Raw genomic sequence first — 21,151 nt, forward strand, 5'->3', positions numbered from 1 at the left:
ACAAGGGCACGATGCTGGCTCATGGCCAACCTGTTGTCCACCAGCAGTGCCTGGGAAGGCTGGACAGATTCTCTAGGCAGACTGGAAGTAGTTGATGAAAAGTGAAGAGGATGGCCTACAGCCAAAGGACAAACAGTTGGACCAAAATTTTTTAAGGGATATATAAGTTTTCAAACATTGAGTGGTATCTTGTATGCTATGGGCTGCGTAGATCTTACTTTAACAAGGGTATCAGTGTTTTGTTACTGGAGGTTACTAAAGATTGTTCTGCAAGGACTGGCTGGATCCTCAGGAAGCCATTAACATATCCTAGAGTTCTCCAGATGTTGTTACTCACTGTTTCTTTTGACATATGGTTTATACGATCCCCAAAGGGTGGCTATTCTTGCAGTAAATGGTAGAAGATAAGCTATTCAATGAAGGAGACAGGGCTGTAAAGGAAAGAGGCAGCAAGAAATTGGGCTGGTCCAATGAGGCAACATTAGATAACTGAGAGATTTACTTTCTGTCTGTTGTCATATACTAGACACTACGCAAGTATCTTTAACTAGGCTTCTCTTACCTTGGATGGTCATCCATTTTGTAATTGTTTTATGGATATTGGACTTGAAGTACTGCAGCCTCATTGGAAATAGTGCTAATAGCAGCCTCTGAAGTTAACAGAGGCTCTTTGAATCTAATGAAGCCTGTATTATGCTGCATACACTGAAAAATCATGTTATGTCTCAAACTGAAAAACCAAAATTAGTAAGTACTTTTGACCTTAGTGTCTCTGTGCATTTCATAGTCAGCAACAGAGAGAGAATAATATCTCTAATCTCATGGAGTTTTTGTAAAAATAAATGTTTTGAAAGTATTCGGTTCCTATACAGATGTGCTTTATGGAAGAACCTCTAAGTTAATTCAGTGCAGGAGGTGCATTATGTACAATAAAAAGGGCACAGACTACACTGCACAATTAGGAGAAAAAAGTGTATAAGAAAATCAGTCATTAAAGGAGTTCATTGCATTATGAGTGCTGTGTGAATATATGCTTCACAACCTCAGTGTTCTTTTAATGTAATTGTTATGTTTAATATCTGCAGCAGTAGTATGAAACACTTCTAGCAGGATTAGGCTTAGAGCTCTAGGAGGTGTTTAGAATCAAATTTTTAAATTGTAGAATAATTTTAGTCAATAGAAGTTATAGGAGATAATTTCATGACCTGTTTTACTGCATAGACAATTCTACCGCAAAATGGGTTTCTGAAGTTCCTCTAATCTCCATATATACTTCACCATTTTGTGATCTATGCTAAAACCAAAGGTATCTCTCTCTTAAAAATAAGTGAGATAATTCTTTTAATTACAGAGACCACAGAATATGTGGAATTGCAGTATAACTGCAGGTATGAGAAAGTTAAGGAACCATAGCAAAGAAGCATTTTTAAGTCCTTTCCTGTTACTCTTTCATTCTTGTCACTAACCCATACTTGTGTGGTTTCTGTAATGAACAGACACTTCAGGGAAAGGTCTGGTGCCTTTTTACATACATTATTGTAAGTATTCTTCAGCAGAATCAGGCAACGCTGGATCTGACATTTGTGTAATTGTCTGTTAAAATCATGCAAAATTAAGCAATAAGTATGGAAGTTAAAGAATGTTCAGGACTAACCTTAAGGAAGGAAAAAAATTAAAAACATTTATCATCTTTGAGAGTTAACATGAATGGTTGGTTTGAGGTAGATGTATACGCTTCTGCTTTCCCTGGGCATTTATATGAATCAGCTTTTTGGGGCAGTTCTTTAAGGACATTATCTTTCACTGATTGCAGGGTTGGTTAATGCAGCCATACAGAAATGGATGCCATAAAACATCTACAGGAAATCTAAGTGAAAACCTTTTTCTTTTAAGGGATAAAAACAATAAGGTTAAATAAACAAAACTTCCAAGAATCAAAGGGAAGACATTCAAAGACCTTGATCTTAGTGGGCTGCAACAAGGGAGTGAATTACGAAACTAAACCTCTTCTGCCACAACAATATCACTGCCAATCAACAAAAAGGGAGGAACGGCACATGTAATCAAGGAACATTAAGCATGTCAGGGGATTATGTACGTTGACCGGGACAACAATAAAAATAAGTCCTCAGATCCTCTAGTGAAGTTAGCCCAAATTTCTTCCAGTCTATATGATCAGGCATGATGTTGTCTCCTTCACAGTTTTTATGCCATCATTTGCTACATCTTGGCTTGTTGTAAAGCAAAGGATTGAGCAAGACATTCATCTATACAATTCTGCTTTAATTTAAGGGTCTTGCACAGTATGTCTCTCTCTGCCTTTGCTTCTCAGAAATGAGTTTGTTTCCAACCATTTGAAGACTTTCGTACTTTTAAGAAACAATTTTTTTTAAAAATTGTGTCTTTTGAAATAATCAGTTTGGAATAGAGCAGCTGCAGAACTGTTATTTTCCACGTAGCTCTACACAAAAACATAACTTTGGTGGTATAAATTCCTGCTTATGGAAATGGCACAGTGCTCTCAGATCATGGTTCTGCAGGTAACTGTGTGAATAGATACCTGCTCCCTTGAATAATAATCAAGACTAGATTATCAGGGAAGCAGGGATAAACATCCTTGAAAAACTGATCACTTTTATGGATTCTGCTCACAAAGTAGCTGATAGTGAAGATTTTGAAAATAATTATCTTGGTTTTCTTCTGTTAAGGAACATAGGTGATCTATTTCCTCCCCGAAAGCATGTTGCAGCTCTCTTCTACAACTGCTTCTGTCACTGTGAGTAGTAAGAATTATGCTCACTTAGAGCCTGTTGATCTGCACACTCTGCTGTAATGTGCCAGAGTCATGCCCAGACTCTGCCTGTGTGGGCTGAGGGAATCCACCTTATGCAGAGAACATGCCATCACTGCACTGCTGTGCCATCATGAATGTTCTGTGCCATCACGGAGGTGATGTGTCATCATTGTGGTGCTGTGCCATCACAGAGGTTCCGTGCCATCATGGTGGTGATGTGCCAGTGTTTTGCAATTAATTCTGCAATTATGGCAGTGCCATGCCATCACAATGGTTTTGGGACATCCCTGAGCTGCCATGTCATCACAGAGGTTCCATGCCATCATGACAATGCCATGCCATCATGGTGGTATGCATTGTGCCACCAACAGTAGATCTTTTTGCCCAGTATGAAGCTTGGGCTCCACTGCTTCATATTGGGCAAAAAGATCTACTGTTGGCATAACCACCACTGGCAGCTGCTAGTGCCAGGGATCAGGAAGTGCCTTTAAACAGTTGTCACCTCTGCATGTAGCCTTATTCTTTAAGCCTTACCTTTGTGTATAAATGCTTCCAACAGCTTGCACTAAATTTAAAGCACAAACTGTTTCTTCCCTGAAAAGGATTAAGCAAAAGATTTCAGTGAGCTGACCTGAACTTTTAGCCAATGTAGCACATATTTCCTAAGAGAAAATACTAAATAAGGTGATTGTATCTACCTTAATATGACACGCTCAATTGTTATATATCTGGATTTTAAAAATAAATAAGTAAAAGGAAATTTGAGATTGTCCCTATAAAACTAAGAACAGATCACCACTGACTGAAAAATAAGCAGGGGAATATGATAGAATACAGGAAATAAGACTAAGCAGTGATTAGCAAGCCACGGAATGGATTATGGATGTGAGGAACAGTAGCCAAGTATTTAAATAAAATTATAGACAGTGTGAGAGATAGTGAGAGATGGAATGAGGAAGAAAATAAAACCACACAAAGATGGCATGCACTGCTGTCCAGTCAGAATAATATCAGTTTACCAAATCAAACCATCCAGTCCTCAAATGTCTGAAAAAACAGGGCTCTAAGGGATGCTGAATGCTAATGTGGTCTACTGACCTCTCTAAATCAGAGTGATCTGAACTTAAGCTTTTAAGATCTAGATCTAACTTTAAAAAATGTTGGATGTCTTTAAAAAATCTAGGATGATAGAAACTCTACAATTTCCTAGCAATTCACACCAATATTAGGAGCGTTGTCAAAAAGTCTTTCCTAAGGTCTAGTCTAAATCTTGTATGGAACAGTTTAAGCTTTCTGCATTCTTTTCCTTCAGTAGATGCCCAATGACCAGTGAACAAATTTTCTTCCTTCTTTGAGGCTGCCTTTTAAATATTGGAAATCTCCTGTCTAAATAAAAGCTCCATAATTCCTCTTATGTTTCCCATAGGTCATATGTTTTTGACATTTTTTACACTTGCAGTTTTGTTCTGTATCATGTTGAAAATGCAGTAACAAAACTTGGCCAGCATTTTAGCTGGATTTACCAATTGAGCTGAGCAGAAATACTCCTTTGCATTCATGTTTATACTTTAGCACTTGATGTTTTTCATTTTCTGGAGCAGCATAACATTGTTTATCTTGTTCTGCTTGTCATTCACTGTACCCCCAAGATACTTTCCTGTAGAATTCCCATCTAGCAAATTGTTTTCAATACTGCATTTGTGTATTTTATAGGAACCTCTGTACTTTCATGCTAGACTGAAAGAACCAGGTTCACTACAGAAGCCAGTACATGAAAATTTTAGGAAGAACATGAAAGTGATCCTTCCTCTTCTGTATCTTCTCAGCTCAAGAGCTCCCCAGACTGAAGGTTATCATGATTTACAGCCACAAATGTAGTCTTTTGCCTCCATTTATACATCACTTTTGGAACACATCTGTACTTTTATTTTCTTATTATTTTTCCTGTGGCAGTGAGGTCTATAATTTAGTTACATATTATATTAAAATCTACTGTTTTTAATTTGCTGCCTGATAATTTCCTGAAGGGCCTGAAAGTTTTTTTTTTTTTTTTTTTTTTTTTTTTTTGTGAAGTTATAAATAATTACTAAGCAATTCATCTTATTCAAACTATTTACAGTTTAAAAGCCCTATATCATATACTTCTGCATGCTCAGAAATGCTTAATCTGTTGTACCGAAGCTGTCATTCATCTGAACAACTGACTCTTTTTTGCAGGTATTTTTTTAAATTCTGTTTCATGTATTCTGAAAAGATATAACTAGAACTGCATCAAGTATTTGAAAGGAGGTTTGAGAGGAGCTAGTATGATATATATATACATAATAAAATTTTATTTTGTTCTCTCTTTTCCTTGTAATTTCTAATATTCTTTTTATCAGTTACTTTTTCAGTATTATTAGTTTCAGATCTTTTTCTGAAAGATAATGGATATCACAGTGAACCAGCCTATCATGGATCTATAATTAGGGTACTTTTAAGTTGTCTGCGTGGTATTATACTTGTCAAGATTTAGTTCAGTTGTTTTTATTGAAAGTCTTTCAATATTTTGAGATACCTCTGGATTTCTTTTCAGTCAGCTTTAGTTTGTCTCGCTTGCATAATATTATATCATCACAAAATTCTGTCCTTTTGTAATCCAACCCTTTTCCATATGGTTATGAATGCACTAAAACCAACAAAAAAGCTGGCTCAGATTCTGAGGTATCCCAGGGTAATATCTTCTCATTATAAAATCTGATTATTAAACCTTACTCTTAGTTTTCTGTCTTATATTTGACAGAGTAACTTCTTTAAGAGCCTTTGTATGAATCTCTGTGAAAAACACATCAATTAGGTGACATTTATCTTATGAACTCCTCCAGAGATATCTAATAAATTTGTGACGTAGGAGTCCTCAACAGAACTTCTGCTAACTACTTACCAGTACATTATATTTAATATACTTAATTATATAGAGTAATTATGTAGAAGAAAAGCTGATTGAAAATATCAATCAGATTTATGGTCTAGTAGTACCCAGAATTTCTCCTGGAGTTTGTTTTAAGCTTGATAACACGCTTGTCACTGACCTTTGGCCCTCGAGATTGATTTAAACCATAGGTTACCTACCACAGTATTATTGCTCAGCAGTTTTATATTTGCATTTCTTTACAACTCTGGGATGATTACCGTCCATCATGTCCCTGTAATTTAATATAGTGAATGTTATTAGTTTGTCCTTTTATTAATATTTTAATTGAGATAGCTCCTCAGGTTCACCACTTGTGAAGAATTGCTTTAAGAGCTGCCCTGACCTTCTCTTTAATGAAAACCAATGCATTCTGATATAGTTTATCTACCTTCAGAGCTGCTCGTGGCCAATGATCGGTTTCAGTGGCGGTCTGGTGAGCCACTTCTTTCTGATATAGCTAAAAAGATGTTGAGCATTTAGTTAGGGCTTCTTCAAAATGGGTTTTTTGTACTAATCTGTGATTTTATACTTAAGATCACTTAGACTGTCCTTCTGGTTTTTTCCTCTTTTGGACATGATTACTGTTTTTAGGAGCTTATTTCTGTATTTTAGTATCTTCCCAGCAATTTCATCACACTATTGTGTTGCTTTTAAATGCTTCTGATACCCTCTTAACTGAGGTTATTCAAGGACTCCTGGCCTATACTATGATGTTACATAAAGCCTCCATCCCAAAGTAATGTTTGTTATTCCAACTTTTCATTTCCTTTTCAAAATGTGAATTTTGCCATTGAAGAAGTCTAATATCCTTTTGTCTGTACCTTTACCATCACAAGATGGGTCAGTCATACTTATTTCTTGATTGCTGAGAACTGTAATCTCACTGTAGCAAGTAATTGAAGTCTCATAATCATTTTTGCCTTGGTAATGTTTTTAGACTTTTGTGGTAAGTGTCAACACTCTGGTAATCTGGCAGACTGTAGATCTACTACCACACATCTCCTATTTATAATACAGTTCACAGAAATTTGTGTATACATTAACACTGGTAATTATTGCCCTTTACTACAAATGCATGTTTATTACCTACGCAGTATCTATTCTTACCTGAGCAGTTATTTCTCATTGCCAAACTAACAATGTCCTATTTTTGTAGACTATTCTTCCAATTCACCAAACTCATTTAAAATTCTCATTTTGTCCCTCTCTGCTCTTATAGATCCTTCAGCATGAAATCTTTGACAAATTTAACAAATACACCAAGTTATGAGTTAAAATATTTAATGGCATTGGACCAGGATAGAATCTTAAAACAGTCCTCTACTTTGACAGTAAATCATTGATATATTTCTTTTTCAGTCAATGTAGTTTGCATATAAATGAGCAAACCACATAAGAAAACATGAAAATCCTTCCTGAAATCCTGCTAGATTCCACTTCTCATTTTCTCAAGTCCTATTAATCATTAAGAAGGAAATTAGATAGCTTGTCACAATTCTTACTTGGCAGGTACATGTTGTCTTTCACATATTCCTCCTGTCTTCTAAGTGCTTAATAATACTGTCTCCCATTATTTGCTTCAGTATTTGGGATAACTGAGGGCAAACAAATAGGTTTTTTAAATCCTGAGCTTCTCTTTTTCCTTCTTTAAATACAAGTAGAGTGTTTACTTTATTCCAATATTTTTGTCTTATATACAAGATGAGTTAACATCAGTGTTAAATGGATGGAATCTAACTACTCTTGCTGTGTAATGGCCCAGAGCAGCTACAATCCTCTATGGGCTGTTGCTTGTTTCTTTGCACATAGCTAACTGAAAACACTACCTGCCTGGGACCTCGTCTGTGCTATATATTCTTTACCATAAAAATGGGGAGCTCCAGCATATTTATTTATCTAGTGATAAGATTGAATGCATTCAATTTGCAGAACTATTCTCCAGTATCTACACTGCTTAATTCAGTGTGATATATTAACCATGCAATGAATTCAAGAAGATGTATTAAAAGTGAAGCGAATGATAGAGTTAATTTACCTGGGAGGCAGCTGGTATGCTGGCGGACAGTATGTTTTGATTGGCCAATTAAACATCACATCGTAATTTATCTGTGAGTATTAGAAAAGTGTTCTGAGCTGATGCATGAATAAAATACAAAACTTTTTCTTTAATACATAAAAAAAAAAAAATGGGAAAAGCTGTGGGATAAGAAGAGTTTGAGCAACTGTCATTATGTCCTCCTTCCCAGTCAAAATATCCTCTGTTAAAGTGTCCTTTGCCAAAATATCCTCTGTCAGTCTCATTTCAGTTAAATTTCATTAGCCTGGAAGCCACACAGATACTGACAAAAAGTTAGAGAGAGACACAGTATGTTGGCATCAGAGCAGGTGAGCCCTGCTCATTATATGGATTCACTTTGTGTTTGAGGTTTGATTCCTTGAGACTATTTGTCATTGCTGTCTGTTTCCAAGCTGAGAGGAGACTGCTGAAATTATGTTTCTTGACGTAACTGCCTGCTTCTCTTATTGCTGAATAACACTTCTGTCATCACTTCTAAATCTTCCGCTGCTTGACTTTTTAGTGTATATCTTTCTTACGCGTTAATGGATTTTGAACACTGAAATAGAAACAGCCTTGTGACAATCCCTTCTGTCACACTTGTTTCACAATCTCTTTTGTCCAGGTTTGTGTTTTGCTTTGTACCTCCCAATTTGTACCTTTTGTTCCTTGTCATTGACTTTATTTTAACAGAAGTGTCCTTTATTTTGGCCCTCTGGTCCAAATTAGACATGCCATGTACTGCTATCTGAGAAGCCAATTTAAATTGCAGTCCAAATGCAAACTGTGTTTAGCTTTAATGTAGTGGCAGTCAACTGTCTACTTGAATTAATTTCATCTCTTTTTGCTTTTTTATATTTGTAGCCTCCCTTGTTCAGGAAGCAAGATTTACTCAGTTGTACTTTCTGTCATTCTGAGCCTTGCAGTTTCTTTGGAACTTTCTTGAAAATTGCAGCCAATTCTGAGGGTGCTCAAGGTCTCAGTGTTACAACAAGTGAATGGAGCCAAGCAGTCTCCCACTGAGGGCAGAGATGCAGTTCAGCTCATTTATTGGACATTTACTGTATACATAAAGAATACTGCTTAGCTTCCATCCAAAAGAGAAGATTCCATTAATGCTTGTTCTCTCTTAGACACACGTAGACTGGCTTATCAGTTACCTGTTACTGGTATTAAGCAATGCACTCTTCCATTTTTCTTTCATCACGTCGTTTATCATTTGTTGTCCTTCTTTATATGAAATAGCATTTTTATGCTGACTGGGATAATTGTATTTAGCTAGTTTACATACAGGATTTCTACAAATTCTTGTCCTTAGGCTTTTTGATAGCATTGTTTTGAAATTTAGTTTTTTTGTTTGTTTGTTTTCATGGTTTTTCCTTTGACATTTCGTATTTATTTGATGTTGAGTAATATCTTGCAAATTTGCTAATGAAACCAGAATTTCCCTAACAAAATTTAAAAGTTTGCCATTATCCTGCAATATGCAACTTGATATACTAAGGGATGCATATACTTTATGAATAAGCTCATGAAAATTGTATTTTCCTTTTTAGTAGAAATAATCTTATTATTTCTGGATTTGCTCTAATTAGACCTAGGGCCTACATTTATGCTTATACTACATGTTTCCTTTTGCTGCAAATCCTGAGAAAATAATAAGCACGTAAGATAGTCTTATTCCAAGTTACAAAACCACAGGAAACTTGGCTGCATACTTTCTACTGCTTGTTCACTGTTCCTTGACTTCCTACCTCTTCCTACCTTTTTTCAGTTATGCTTCTTCTGTCTGTTTTTTGGCATTAATTTTAAGGTACTGCATCTAAATATCCCTTTTCAAAATTCTTTCTCCCCTCTTCTCATAAATCTCTATCATTTACATTTCCTTCTTCAAAATACCTCCCAAATACATTTCTCTTACTCTGCTATAACTCCAAGCTACCTTGCCTGCTTCCCACAATCATCACACATCATATCTGATCTAGAGGGATCTCTATACCTGATCATAGTGTTCCTGCCTATAGCAGTGGGATGGAACTAGATGATCCTAAAGGTCCCTTCTAACCCAAACCATTTTCTGATTCTATGATTCTATATACATAGGACTGCAAGTGTATGTATACACACTTATTTTCTAAGCACACAAAGAAAAACAATTTTTTTCCATGTCTGATTTTCTCTGATACCTTTCTCTTATGATCATGTTTAGGGATAAGTTTAGAAATATTTTTTTTTCCACTGAGACAATTTAGGAATCTAATTTTTCCTCTCCTTTCTCTTCTGCATTCTCATCTGTATCTTTTGCTATCAGCCACAGAAGAAAGAGACAGCTGTTTATGCTTTATGCTGATTGCAAACCTCACTATACTCATGGGTATGATAGTTTTTATATACACTACATGGTACAAGACATAATCACTTTGTGGCTCAGCATACTGGACCAGGTGTGTATTCTGCTCCATATTACTTATCCAGATGTATTTTCCTCTGTTTCTTAGTCTACACCATTGCAGATGGTCACAGAAATCAAATAGAAATCACAGAATCATAGAATGGCTTGGGTTGGAAGGGACCTCAAGGATCATCAGGTTTCAACCTTCCTGCCTCAGGCAGTGTTGCCAGCCACTAGATCAAGTACTGGATCAGATTGCCCAGGGGCCCATCCAACCTGGCCTCAAACACATCCAGGGAGGGGGCATCCAAAACCTGGCAATCTGTTCCAGCATCTCACCATCCTCTCAGTGAAAAAAATCCCCCTGATGTCTAATCTAAATCTTCCTTCCTTTAGTTTAAAATAATTTCCCCTTTTACTATGACTATCTACCAGTGTAAGAAGTTGATTTCCCTCCTGTTTATAATCTCCATTTAAATACTGGAAGATCACAATGAGGTCTCCCTGCAGCCTTCTCCAGACTGAACAAGTCCAGCTCCTTCAGCCAGTCTTCATAGGAGAGGTGCTCCAGCTCTCTGATCATCTCTGTGACCCTCCTCTTGACCCTCTTAACTCTTAAAATACATATCTCAATTAAATTATTTGTGGAAGTATGCATCTCACTGTGTTGCGTATATGTATTTTCTATTTATCAGGTTAATCAAGGATGAAAACATGAATTAAATTAACTTTATTTTTCTTCTATAGGGAGACTGTTCAAGGAAAAAATCACTGGACTGAAAACTGAATGTGGTAAGAAGATGCAAATTCAGTTTATAATAGTGTAAGCAAGTCTTTCTAATGTAGTGCTTCCTAATGTATTTGATAAGGTTATTTTTTTTTTAATGTTTGGTAAGTACTGTGAGAAGAATGCTTTTTTTTTTCCCCCAAGCTGGAAAGGTAACAGTAAATTAAAGGGGAACAAAAAGTAAAAAGGCAAGACTATTTATATAGAATGATGTCTTCACACAGAATCACACAGAATGGCCCAGGTTGGAAGGGAGCTCAAGGATCATGAACCTCCAATGCCCCTGCCACAGGCAGGGCCACCAACCTCCACATTTAATACTAGACCAGGCCACCTAGGGCCCCATCCAACCTGGCCTTGAACGCTTCCAGGGACGGGGCATCCACAACCTCTCTGGGCAGCCTGTTCCAGCACCTCACCACTCTCTCTGTAAAGAACTTCTCTCTGACATCCTACCTAAATCTTCCCTCCCTCAAAACCATTTCTCCTTGACCTGCTGTTATCTATTCTTTCAAACAATTGATTCCCCTCCTGTTTGTAGGCTCCCTTTAGGTACTGAAAGGCTGCACTTAGGTCACCCCACAGCCTTCTTTTCTCCAGGCTGAACAAACCCAGCTCCCTCAGCCTGTCTTTGTAGGGGAGGTGCTCCAGCCCTCTGATCATCTTTGTGGCTCTCTGGACTCTCTCCAACAGCTTTTATAAAGAAACCTATGTGAAACAGATCATTTTTAAGTTGAAAATCATGCCATACCTGCTAGAAATCCATAAGGAGGAAAGAAAAATAAAGGAACTTCTTGGACAATGGAGGTAGGTTCGCAGTAGGGAAGTAGACATGTGCCCAAGTCCCACTCATAAACTAAGCTATGTCTTCAATGCAGTTATGCTTTTTCTTCCTTATTTCTTGTGTAAAAGAGGATTACTGACCACACTGTAATCCAGAATGTCTTCAGTGTCTGCTTCTTGTCCCCTGCAGTATGCTGGAGCTTTTCTCCTCAGTTGTTCCCCACTATATATTATTTTTTCTTCCAAAAAGTGTTTACTTTGTATGCTACCGAACTCTTCTGCCAGAAAGCATTGTCATAAGAGTGTGCACCAGTGAAATGGGAAATCTGGATTCTAATCCTCATGCATTCCTGCTTTAACCTGAACCACCTGTGCATGCTTTCCAGGAATACACTGCAATCACAAGCTAAGTAGAATTAGAATCATAGAATTATTAAGGTTGGAAAAGACCTCTAAGATTATCTTGTCCAACTGTCCACCTACCACCAATATTGCCCACTGAATCATATTCCTTAGTAACACACCTACACATTTCTTGAACGCCTCCAGGAACAGTGATGCAACCACCTCCCTGGGCAGCCCATTCCAGTACTTGACCACTCTTTTGGAGAAGAAATTTTTTCTAGTATCCAACCTGAATCTCCCCTGGTGCTACTAGAGGCCATCCCCTCTCATCCTATTGCTGGTTTCCTGGAAGAAGAGGCTGACTCCTACCTTGTCACAGTCTCCCTTTAGGTACTTGTAGAGGGCAATGAGGTCTTCCTTGAGCCTCCTATTCCCCAGTTCCATCAGCTGCTCCTTATAAGTCTTGTGTTCCAAGCCATCTCACAAGCTTTGTTGCCCTTCTCTGGATATGTTCCAGGACCTCCATGTCTTTCTTGTAGTAATGAGCTCAAAACTGACCACAGTGTTCAAGATGTAGCCTCACCAGAGCTGAGTACAGGGAAATGATCACCTCTCTGCTCCTGCTTGCTACACTATTTGTGATAGAAGCCAGGATGACATCAGTCTTCATGGCTGGCACACTGCTGACTCATGTTCAGCTGAGTGTTGTCCAGCACCCCCAAGTTCTTTTCCTCTGCACAGTCTTCCAGCCATTCCCTCCCAAACCAACAGCATTGCCTAGGGTTGTTGTGATCAAAGTGCAGGACCTGGCACTTGGTCTTGTTGAACTTCATCTCACCAGCCTCAGCCCAGCTGTCCAGCCTGTCCATATTCCTCTGAAGGGCCTTCAGGCACATTGACACTTCCTCCCAACTTGGTTTCACCTGCAAACTTAATGAGTGCACTCTCTTCATCCAGGTCATCAATGAAGATATTAAACAGGACAGGCCCTAATACCAACCCTGGGGAACAGCACTCATGACCTGTCACCAGCTGAATTTAACTCCATTCACCACCATTCTCTGGGCCCAGCCCTTCCGCCAGTTCTTTACCCAGCAAACAGTGTACCTGTCCAAGCCACAAAAGCCAAAAGAAAGCCAGAATGGCCAGGGACCTCAAGGATCATGAATCTCCAATAATGTAATTCTGTGGTAGAATTCTTTCATGCCTCCATGCGAAGTTGGATCACTGTGCAACTAGGAATCTAAGCTGAAGGGTACAAAGGAAAAAATAAAAGAGGTTGAATCTGTGATCAGATGATGACACGAGTCTCCTACGGGAGAGATGCATTGCAAATTGTTCCGTTTGCTGAACTTTATACCAGTGTGCCAGAAAGAACAGAAGGAAATTAGACCCCATGAGAGGTCTAGTTAATTATGAGTTTCACTAACTCTGTAAATAAATGAATTATGGGTAAGATAATACACATAGCAGTTTATTTTTATCCCCAAAGGGTAATGAAGCTTTGTGTTAATTGGGGAACAGAGCATGCTGCCACTTGTTAGACTGGAGTATGTATTGACTAAGATTCAGAAGGTCTAGAACATCTAGAATATATCTAGAATATCTGTAAGATTCTACTAAGGCTAAGTTATAAGGGTAGTGTAAACTTTGCAATCATGAAAATGTAGAACTGATGCAAATATAAATGAATTAATTTTGGGATCTCATCAAAAGCAGGAGCATACAAATATATGAAGTTTAGAACTGGGAATACTGTAAGCAAGTTGTATCTGAGCTATGTTATGGGGATAACTAGTTCACTTGTAGTGCATGAAAACTCTTAATGTACTTTTTCATAGTGACTGATCCAAGACAAAGAGTTGTCTCAATGATCCCACCTTTATCTGAAAGTCAACATGTCTGTGCTCTAAAGACTTGTTTATGCATTTCCCATTTAAGCATCAGTGGATATAAATAAATAAACAGCTCTGGGAATTGCAAGCAGATCTCAGTATTGTTTTCCCCCTCTCCAAGTTAATCGCATTCTCAATAGATTCAGCCTGTCTTTGTTAGTCCCTTTTTAGCCCCCTAGCTCCTGCATTCCTGATTGAACTGCGCCTTGTGCTTAACAAAAGGGGTCTCTAACTTGTAGTTTAGGATTTAGAAATCAAGGTCTTCTTCTTCCTTGGTGAATGTTCCACCCATCTGGCCATCAGGGATGCAGAGACACTAACAAAGGAGCCTTAATGTGCCTGAAACAGCCTGAATTGCTCTCAGACTTCCATGTCTAAAATTTGTTTAATCTGGAGCTTATGAACAGTTCATCGAAGGATGCCATTAGTAAGAGCAGCATATGAGGCCACACCAAGTCAGTAATACAAATGAAGAGCAATGTATTAAGGAATGCTAGAATATCTGTATATGCAGTAAAACATTTTATGACTGGGATCCATGATCCTGTTTGACTAGAGTACATTTTGTGAGAGATCTTCAGAATTTATGAACTCTACCTTTATCTCTGCAAAGCTGAGCTCGGCTCAGTGCAGTTCATTCCAACTTAGCTTAGAATTACTTTCTAGTAGGGAAAGCTATTGTGAAGTTAGGTACTTCATCCAAAATACACCCAAATACAGAAAAAAAAATGGTGGTCATAGGATATGAGCAAAAGTTTTAATAATCCAATCTTATGGCTCGTGGATGTATAAACAGATGGCAAGATATCTCAGCAGGTGTTGCTACCAGCCCTTTGGCAGAACAAAACCTCTCAGTGGACACTAAACCTACTTAAAAAACTATTTGAAACAATGCTTCGACATCCTCTACTAAAAAATACCTCCCTTGCTAGAATAGCTCATTATACATCTTGGAAACACAATCCAGTAACTAAGAGAAATTGCTCTGAATTTTGGATTTCTCAAAGCCATTAACCATAGGAGAAACAACTTTAAAAGAATTTGATCATCAAGTTGTAACAGAACTCTCAGATCTAAACATGTCCCCAGTTCCATATCATGTAAAAGGCAATAAACAGAGGTGCTGTTTAAAAGCCTAAAGGTTATGCTGAGAACATTGCTCAGAGGAGAAAAGCTCAAAAAACCTACCCAATAACTTATTTTATGTCTAGAATTTACATGAAATGAATCAAGAGGATTTTCATCCTTCTCTTGGTTATATGGAAGAGCTTCCTGTGCTTTTTAACAATATGAGTGGTTTAGCTGAGAAATATGAGTGTTCTTTGGATACCATACATATTTTTAAAGATTTCCCCTTACAAATGATACCACAGAACTACCAAAACCAGGGAGAATGGCAGCCAGGACAGCTTCAGTGCACAGGAAGATTAATTGAACCAGAACTCCCAGTCTGTATAACTGGCAACTTAGCTGGGATAGAATAAAATCTTAGGCACTACGGAGGGCTGCTGAACGTGTTGTTAAGTAAAATACCTGTGGTTTCCTTTTTCTACTGATTCTTGCAAGAATATTTCATTAATAATTTTTGCAGGAACTCCTACAGGAAATAGTAGGCAACTAATTTATCAGGAAGCATATTTGACACATAAAGAAATCCACAAGTATTTAAATTTGCAGAAGTCATTGCCACAGGTTGCTTTGGACGCTAAAAGTGTATTAATTCTCTCAGGTATAAATAGAAAAAATCACGAATGACAAGTGCTTCATTTGGGACTGTGGTGGTCCAAATAAAAGTGCTGGTTTGCTCACAAACAGCAAATAAGTATAGAATAATTTCAGAATATCTATTATGAATTTTCAGGACTTAGGAACAGCACCTGACAAGTCAGAAAAATGATCTGAATGTCATATTTTGTTAGTTGAGGTATTAAGAAGGATGTTCAAGAGAAAATACAGCACTCGTAATCTAATGTTTAGATCGTCATTACCTGAGGCTCTGTCCCTTCAAGTTTAGAAAGCAAAAGTGGGCAAACCTGGAGAATGCAATATAACACAAGCAACTTGGGTGCTGTGGAAGGGAACAGCAGTAACAAAGCTTATACTATTCTTTCTTTTGGTATGCTTGGCTATATAAGTTTGTCATAAAGAAGTCAGAGAAAAAAAACAAAAGAGACTTAGCAGCCTGGACTGCCCCGTGGCTTAGCTGCCTAGGCGTACTGTCTGGGACGTGCTCACAGATCTACCAAAACCTACACTGAGCTATATCATGGGCATTCACCTCTTAGCAGCATCTATGAAAACATTAAAAGGAAGTGAGTCAAACCCCAGCTCCAACTGTAGTGGATTCTTAGCCTAGATATAGGCATTAATTAATTAGCAGCAACTATCCTAAGTTAATTAGTTAGCAGTTAGCACAGTCTTTATGTTCAGTGTCATAAATGGTGAAATGTTTCAAAGTTGGGAAACATCATCTGCTTATTTTTTAATTAAACAATGAAACTGAAATTGAATGCGGGCTCCCATTTACCCTGTTGCATTGCTAGCTGCAGCAGTGCTTTGTTAGACTGTAAGTCGTTTCGCACTGGACTGGCTCTCTGACTGATCAAAGCTTGGGTGTGTTTGCTTAACCATTCTAATTGATTATTGTATGAAGTATATAATGAGTTAAATGTAGCAATGTACAAATGAGCACCTTCCAGCCAGAAACAAATTGTAAGCATGACAGCTTAGATACAGATTCATACAAGCATGCAACACTTCCATTGTTTTCTGATCTTAAGATTAGGATACAAAGTTATGAATCTGCATTTAAGACAAAAGGATCCTCCTCTTTTGACCCTTGTATCCGGTGGCACTGCAAGAATAGGAGGTGATCTTATTTTCAACCAGATATTGACCTCTCCTAGGAGGTGGGGGATGTTAATTCTCTAAGTTCGTTACTTCTTGGGCAAATGCTGCTGCCAGGGGGCAGAGGCACAGAAAGGAGTTGATGGCTGTGTTCTTGGCACTTTGTTACCCACGAGCAGTGCAGTGTTACCCAAGTGTGCTGTGTGTGGACTGAGCGCAATGACACGGTTGGGTGGAGTTCAACCTTTTTCCTGTCTGTGTGAAAATGCAGCAGAGCTCAGGATGTAGCTAAGCTCATCAAGATAAGAGCACTTCTGGATATACACCAAGACCCATTTTTGAATGAGTAGCGTGAAGGTTTCAGCTGAGGTCTGCTGGGATCCTTCCTGACACAAGACTGCTCAAACTGTTCTCTGAAATGTAGGGTGCCTCAAGTTCATTAATTGGACTTCGCAGGGTTTGAATTCTGCCTCTTGTGCTTCAGAAACAGATGAGTTACTGGAGATCTGTTACTAAATACAGATACCCGCATTTAATAAAAAGACTGCACTGCTTACACACGGTGGCTGGAGATGGCAAAAACTCCCAGAGGCTGCTGTGAAGAACAGCACGACCGAGGCATGGCATGGACAGCAGGTTCGACTTCGAACCGTCTGAAGCCGTGAGTCCCGTCTCCACTGCGCAGCAATTCCACACAAGCCGAAGCGTGACCCATCATTTCCGCGGCGGAACCATCCCTCAGCCATTTCCGATGCGTTTGTTTCTTGCATTTCCTAACAAATGATTTTTCTTACGCAAAGGAAGGTTTTCATGACGAGGAAGAAGTCTCACACGTTTGACAAACTTTATGGCGAAAACCGATTAGCACCATTCCAGTCTCCGGCTGCCGAAGTTTGCACTGCACGTCGCGGAAACCTCTCAGCGAATCACTCCGTTCTCCAGGCGCGGAAAACATCGATCCACGCTGCTTCTCGGCAACTCAGCCGCATCAACAACTTTTTCAAACGACGCGGGCCGGGCTGCGACGGGGCAGCGGCACCGCCGCGAGCGACCGCGGCTGCTCCCGCCAACGTCCGGACGGCGCCACGCCGGAGCGCCGCCGCGCAGCCCCGGCTGCGGGCAGGACGCCGGGCTCCCTCGGCCGCAGCCCGGCGCCAACGGCCGCGTGCCGCCGCCCGGCACCTGTGCGGCACGGGCGGGGGAGCGGCGGGCGAGAGGCGCCTGCGCACTGCGCGCCGCGCGGCCCCTCGCCGCCACGGCCGCAGTCACTTCCTGCCCCTGTGCCCATCCGGCTCCGGGGTCAGCGGCCGCCGCTCTGGCGGGACAGGGGCGAATAAAGTGGAGTTCGGGGCGGGGGAGGCCGCCCGTCCGCTCCCAGGTAGGGGACGGCGAGCGGCGGTCCCGCGGCGGTCCGGCCCGCCGCTCCCTGCCGCCGCCGCCGGCGGCGTTCGGCGCCCGCTGTCACCTGCCGCCCGCCGCCCGTCCCTTCCTCCCCGCGGCTGGCGCGTGGCGGCCCGGCGGGCTCTCCCGGCCGCGGCTCCGCGCCGCTCGCTCCGCTCCGTTCCCTCACGTCCGGCCCGGCACAGCGAGCTGCCGGCCGCGCGGTTCCGCTCCTTCCGTCGCGCGGGAGCTGCGAGGTGGCGGCAGGGAGCGGCGCGGGGCAGCGAGCGCGGCCGAGGGGAGAGGAGGAGGAGGAGGGCGGGATGGAGGGAGGGAAGGGAAGGAAAGGAAGGAAGGGAGCGCGGCGGGGCGGCCGGGGCGCAGGTGGCGGCGGGCGGGCGCGGGGCTGGAGCGGGCCGGGCCGCGCGGGAGCGGCGGGGCCGTGCGCTCCGGGAGAGCCGCTGCGAACAATGGAAGGGCCGAGCGCAGGGGGCCGCCGCGGAGCCGGGTGCGCGGCGTTCGCGCTTTCGCTCCGCGGAGCTGACGGCCGTCTGCTCGTTTCGGCAGGAGCGAGCCGCCGCATGTAGAAGGACCGCGGGTCGTGCGCACGGAAAATGCCTCTGCGGGACAAGTGCTGTCAGACGGAGCACCACCACCACGGCTGCTGCGAGCCAGGTACGGCGCGGGGGCGGCCGTGCGGAGCTGCGGGAGCCCGGGGGTGACAGCTGTGCGTCGTCGGGGGGCGGCCGGGGCGTGCCGCGGTCCTGATTCTGCTGGAGCTGTCCGTAGGGGCCCTCGAGTTCAGCCTGCTCTGTGGGATAACTCCTCCTTGTAACCCGTGGCTCCAGGTGGGCGCTGTGTGCCTGTCAGAGGCAGGCGAGAAAACATGTGAAGACTCCAAGTGTTCTTGTTCTGAGAAGTGGAGTATCTTGGTCTGTCTTCAGTTTCTTTTCTTGTTAAATGACATTTCTGGCAATCTCGTGCATTCTTTGAGTATCCCTTTATTTTGTCCCTCTGCTGATGAGCTCGGATGAGCATAAGGATCTTCTTGTCAAGCGGGGGGAAAAAAACCCTTGAAAGTCCTAAACCTCCTGTCTGCACCCCACTGCTGTGTGACGTGGGAGATGCTGCCAGTAGAAAGTGCTTGAAAGTTTCAGCTAGCTCGCTTGATTTTCTGTAATTGTTATGCCCGCTGTTACAATTGGTAGCCTATAAGTAAACTTGGTTCCTTTCTTCTTGCCTTACTGTAGAATTTGTTATTTGGATGCTTTTCACTTGCATTTGAAAAAGAAAGGCATCTGTTTTTGGAATTAGTACATGAAAGTCTGCGTGTGGCAGCTTGATAATACTCCTTTAATTAAATGTAATTTGAGAGAAGGTACTGTTCAGCTAGGAGAAACATTTTTTCTGTTTAAGATGAAATGGCTCTGAGTTGTTTTCATGTTTTATAAAGGCTAAAATACTTTTCTTGCCCTACAAATGACAGTGATGTGTGATGCCTGCTTCATGTATGTCGCTCCTCGATGTCAGTGGCTGTTGCATATGCATGTTAGGGGCAGTGTGCAACCCAAAGTACACTATTTTGGAGAAGATGGAATGGGCTAGTAGAATACAATATGTCATTGTGTTAGAAATCCCTAAACGATTAGCTGATTTGTAATGGTTGTTACATGTTCATATATAACAGTATATTATGGGGCCAGCACAGTTGCGTGGTGTGTTCATTTTATCATTCCTTTCTTAGACTGCTTTTTTCTTCTGACGTTCTTTTCAGTTTGAATTTACTTGTAACCTTACATCCTGCATTTCCTGCGTTTAGTCTATTTGCAGTTGGAAAACCTAAATGGTTTTTCACAATGCTGTTAGTGCTCTTTACTAAAACATGAATTTCTTAGAGCTGCTTTGTGCTGCCATTAGAAATGGGCTGATTGCCTCATAGAATGGGCAATGGAGGAGCCAACGGGGGAGCTTCAAGTTTAGTTTTGCTAATAACAAAGATGACTGAAGTAATTTTTGCAAACTTGTGCTTAAGTGCTGGTATTCGTGTAAATTTGGTATTCCATCTGAGCAAGGCTTGGTTGGTTTTTGATAATGCAGCAACAGAATGCTGTTAATTCTGTGTGCATGAGCGCTGTGTATCAGAATAAGTAATAATCTTTTTGCTGGGTAAATCTTACAATAGGTTTTATGAAGATTCCAATGTAACATGAGATTTCAAATTGTTACTTCTGCAGTTTGCTTGAACCAGAAGCATTTTTTGAATGGGGTTTTATTGTGGAAAACTATTATGGTACCTGTCTTTGGACCATACTAGTTAGATATGCTTGTGCTTTGTTCTGATCATGGTGGAATGGATGTGAATTCAGGGGGGAGTGACAGCACTGAATGTAGTACATTCAGAAGAGATGTTTAGTAATTTTTTGTACATCTGCTTTGTTGTTTTGGTTTGAAAGATGGGAGTCAGGTAGGCTGTTTTGGGGAGCTGCTGTAACTGATGGAAACTTCTGATGAGTCAGCATGGTTTAGTATGTTTATATTTGATACTCATAGCTTTGAATACATTCTTGATTTGACTAATCAAGATGACAGCATACTCTCAGAAGGTGTCATGTCTGGAACAGTCACTATCTGATTTTTTTTTTTAATTCACTGTTGAGAATTTTTGCCTAAGACAACTTGTACTGCATTCTTGGCCTTTCTCTTTAGCTAGCTTACTCTGTGCTTTGAAAATCTATAATTTAATAACAATCATCTTTGCTTTCTTAAATGACTTATTATCTGTTATGTATTTCAGTGCATATATTGGAACCTGGTGATCCTCCGTTATTACAGCAGCCTTTGCAAACATCAAAATCTGGTATTCAGCAAATCATCGAGTGTTTTCGATCAGGTATAAAGCTGTGACTTAACTCTTAGAAA

The 21,151-nt window shown here is 40.7% G+C and overlaps 1 protein-coding gene across 7 annotated transcripts in view; it reads left to right on the forward strand.

Moving 5' to 3' along the window:
* Nucleotides 1-18,096: 18,096 nt before the first annotated feature.
* ZNF800 (zinc finger protein 800) overlaps nt 18,097-21,151 on the forward strand; it is a 49,248-nt gene continuing 46,193 nt past the window's right edge. For 6 of the 7 annotated variants that reach the window (XR_016464886.1, XM_031615011.2, XM_090136793.1 and 3 more), the window contains exons 1-3: nt 18,097-18,230; nt 18,800-18,907; nt 21,027-21,122. Coding sequence is in view for 5 of the 7 variants with exons in the window: in XM_031615011.2 (XP_031470871.2) it covers nt 18,847-18,907; nt 21,027-21,122 (157 nt within the window). In the remaining 2 variants the exon portion in view is untranslated. Of the gene's footprint in view, nt 18,231-18,417; nt 18,490-18,799; nt 18,908-21,026; nt 21,123-21,151 lie in introns of those variants that run through there. The other variant, XR_016464889.1, reaches the window with a different exon arrangement.

Source organism: Phasianus colchicus, chromosome 1, assembly GCF_987193195.1.
Source record: "Phasianus colchicus chromosome 1, bPhaCol1.hap1.1, whole genome shotgun sequence".
Taxonomy (NCBI): Eukaryota; Metazoa; Chordata; class Aves; order Galliformes; family Phasianidae; genus Phasianus; species Phasianus colchicus.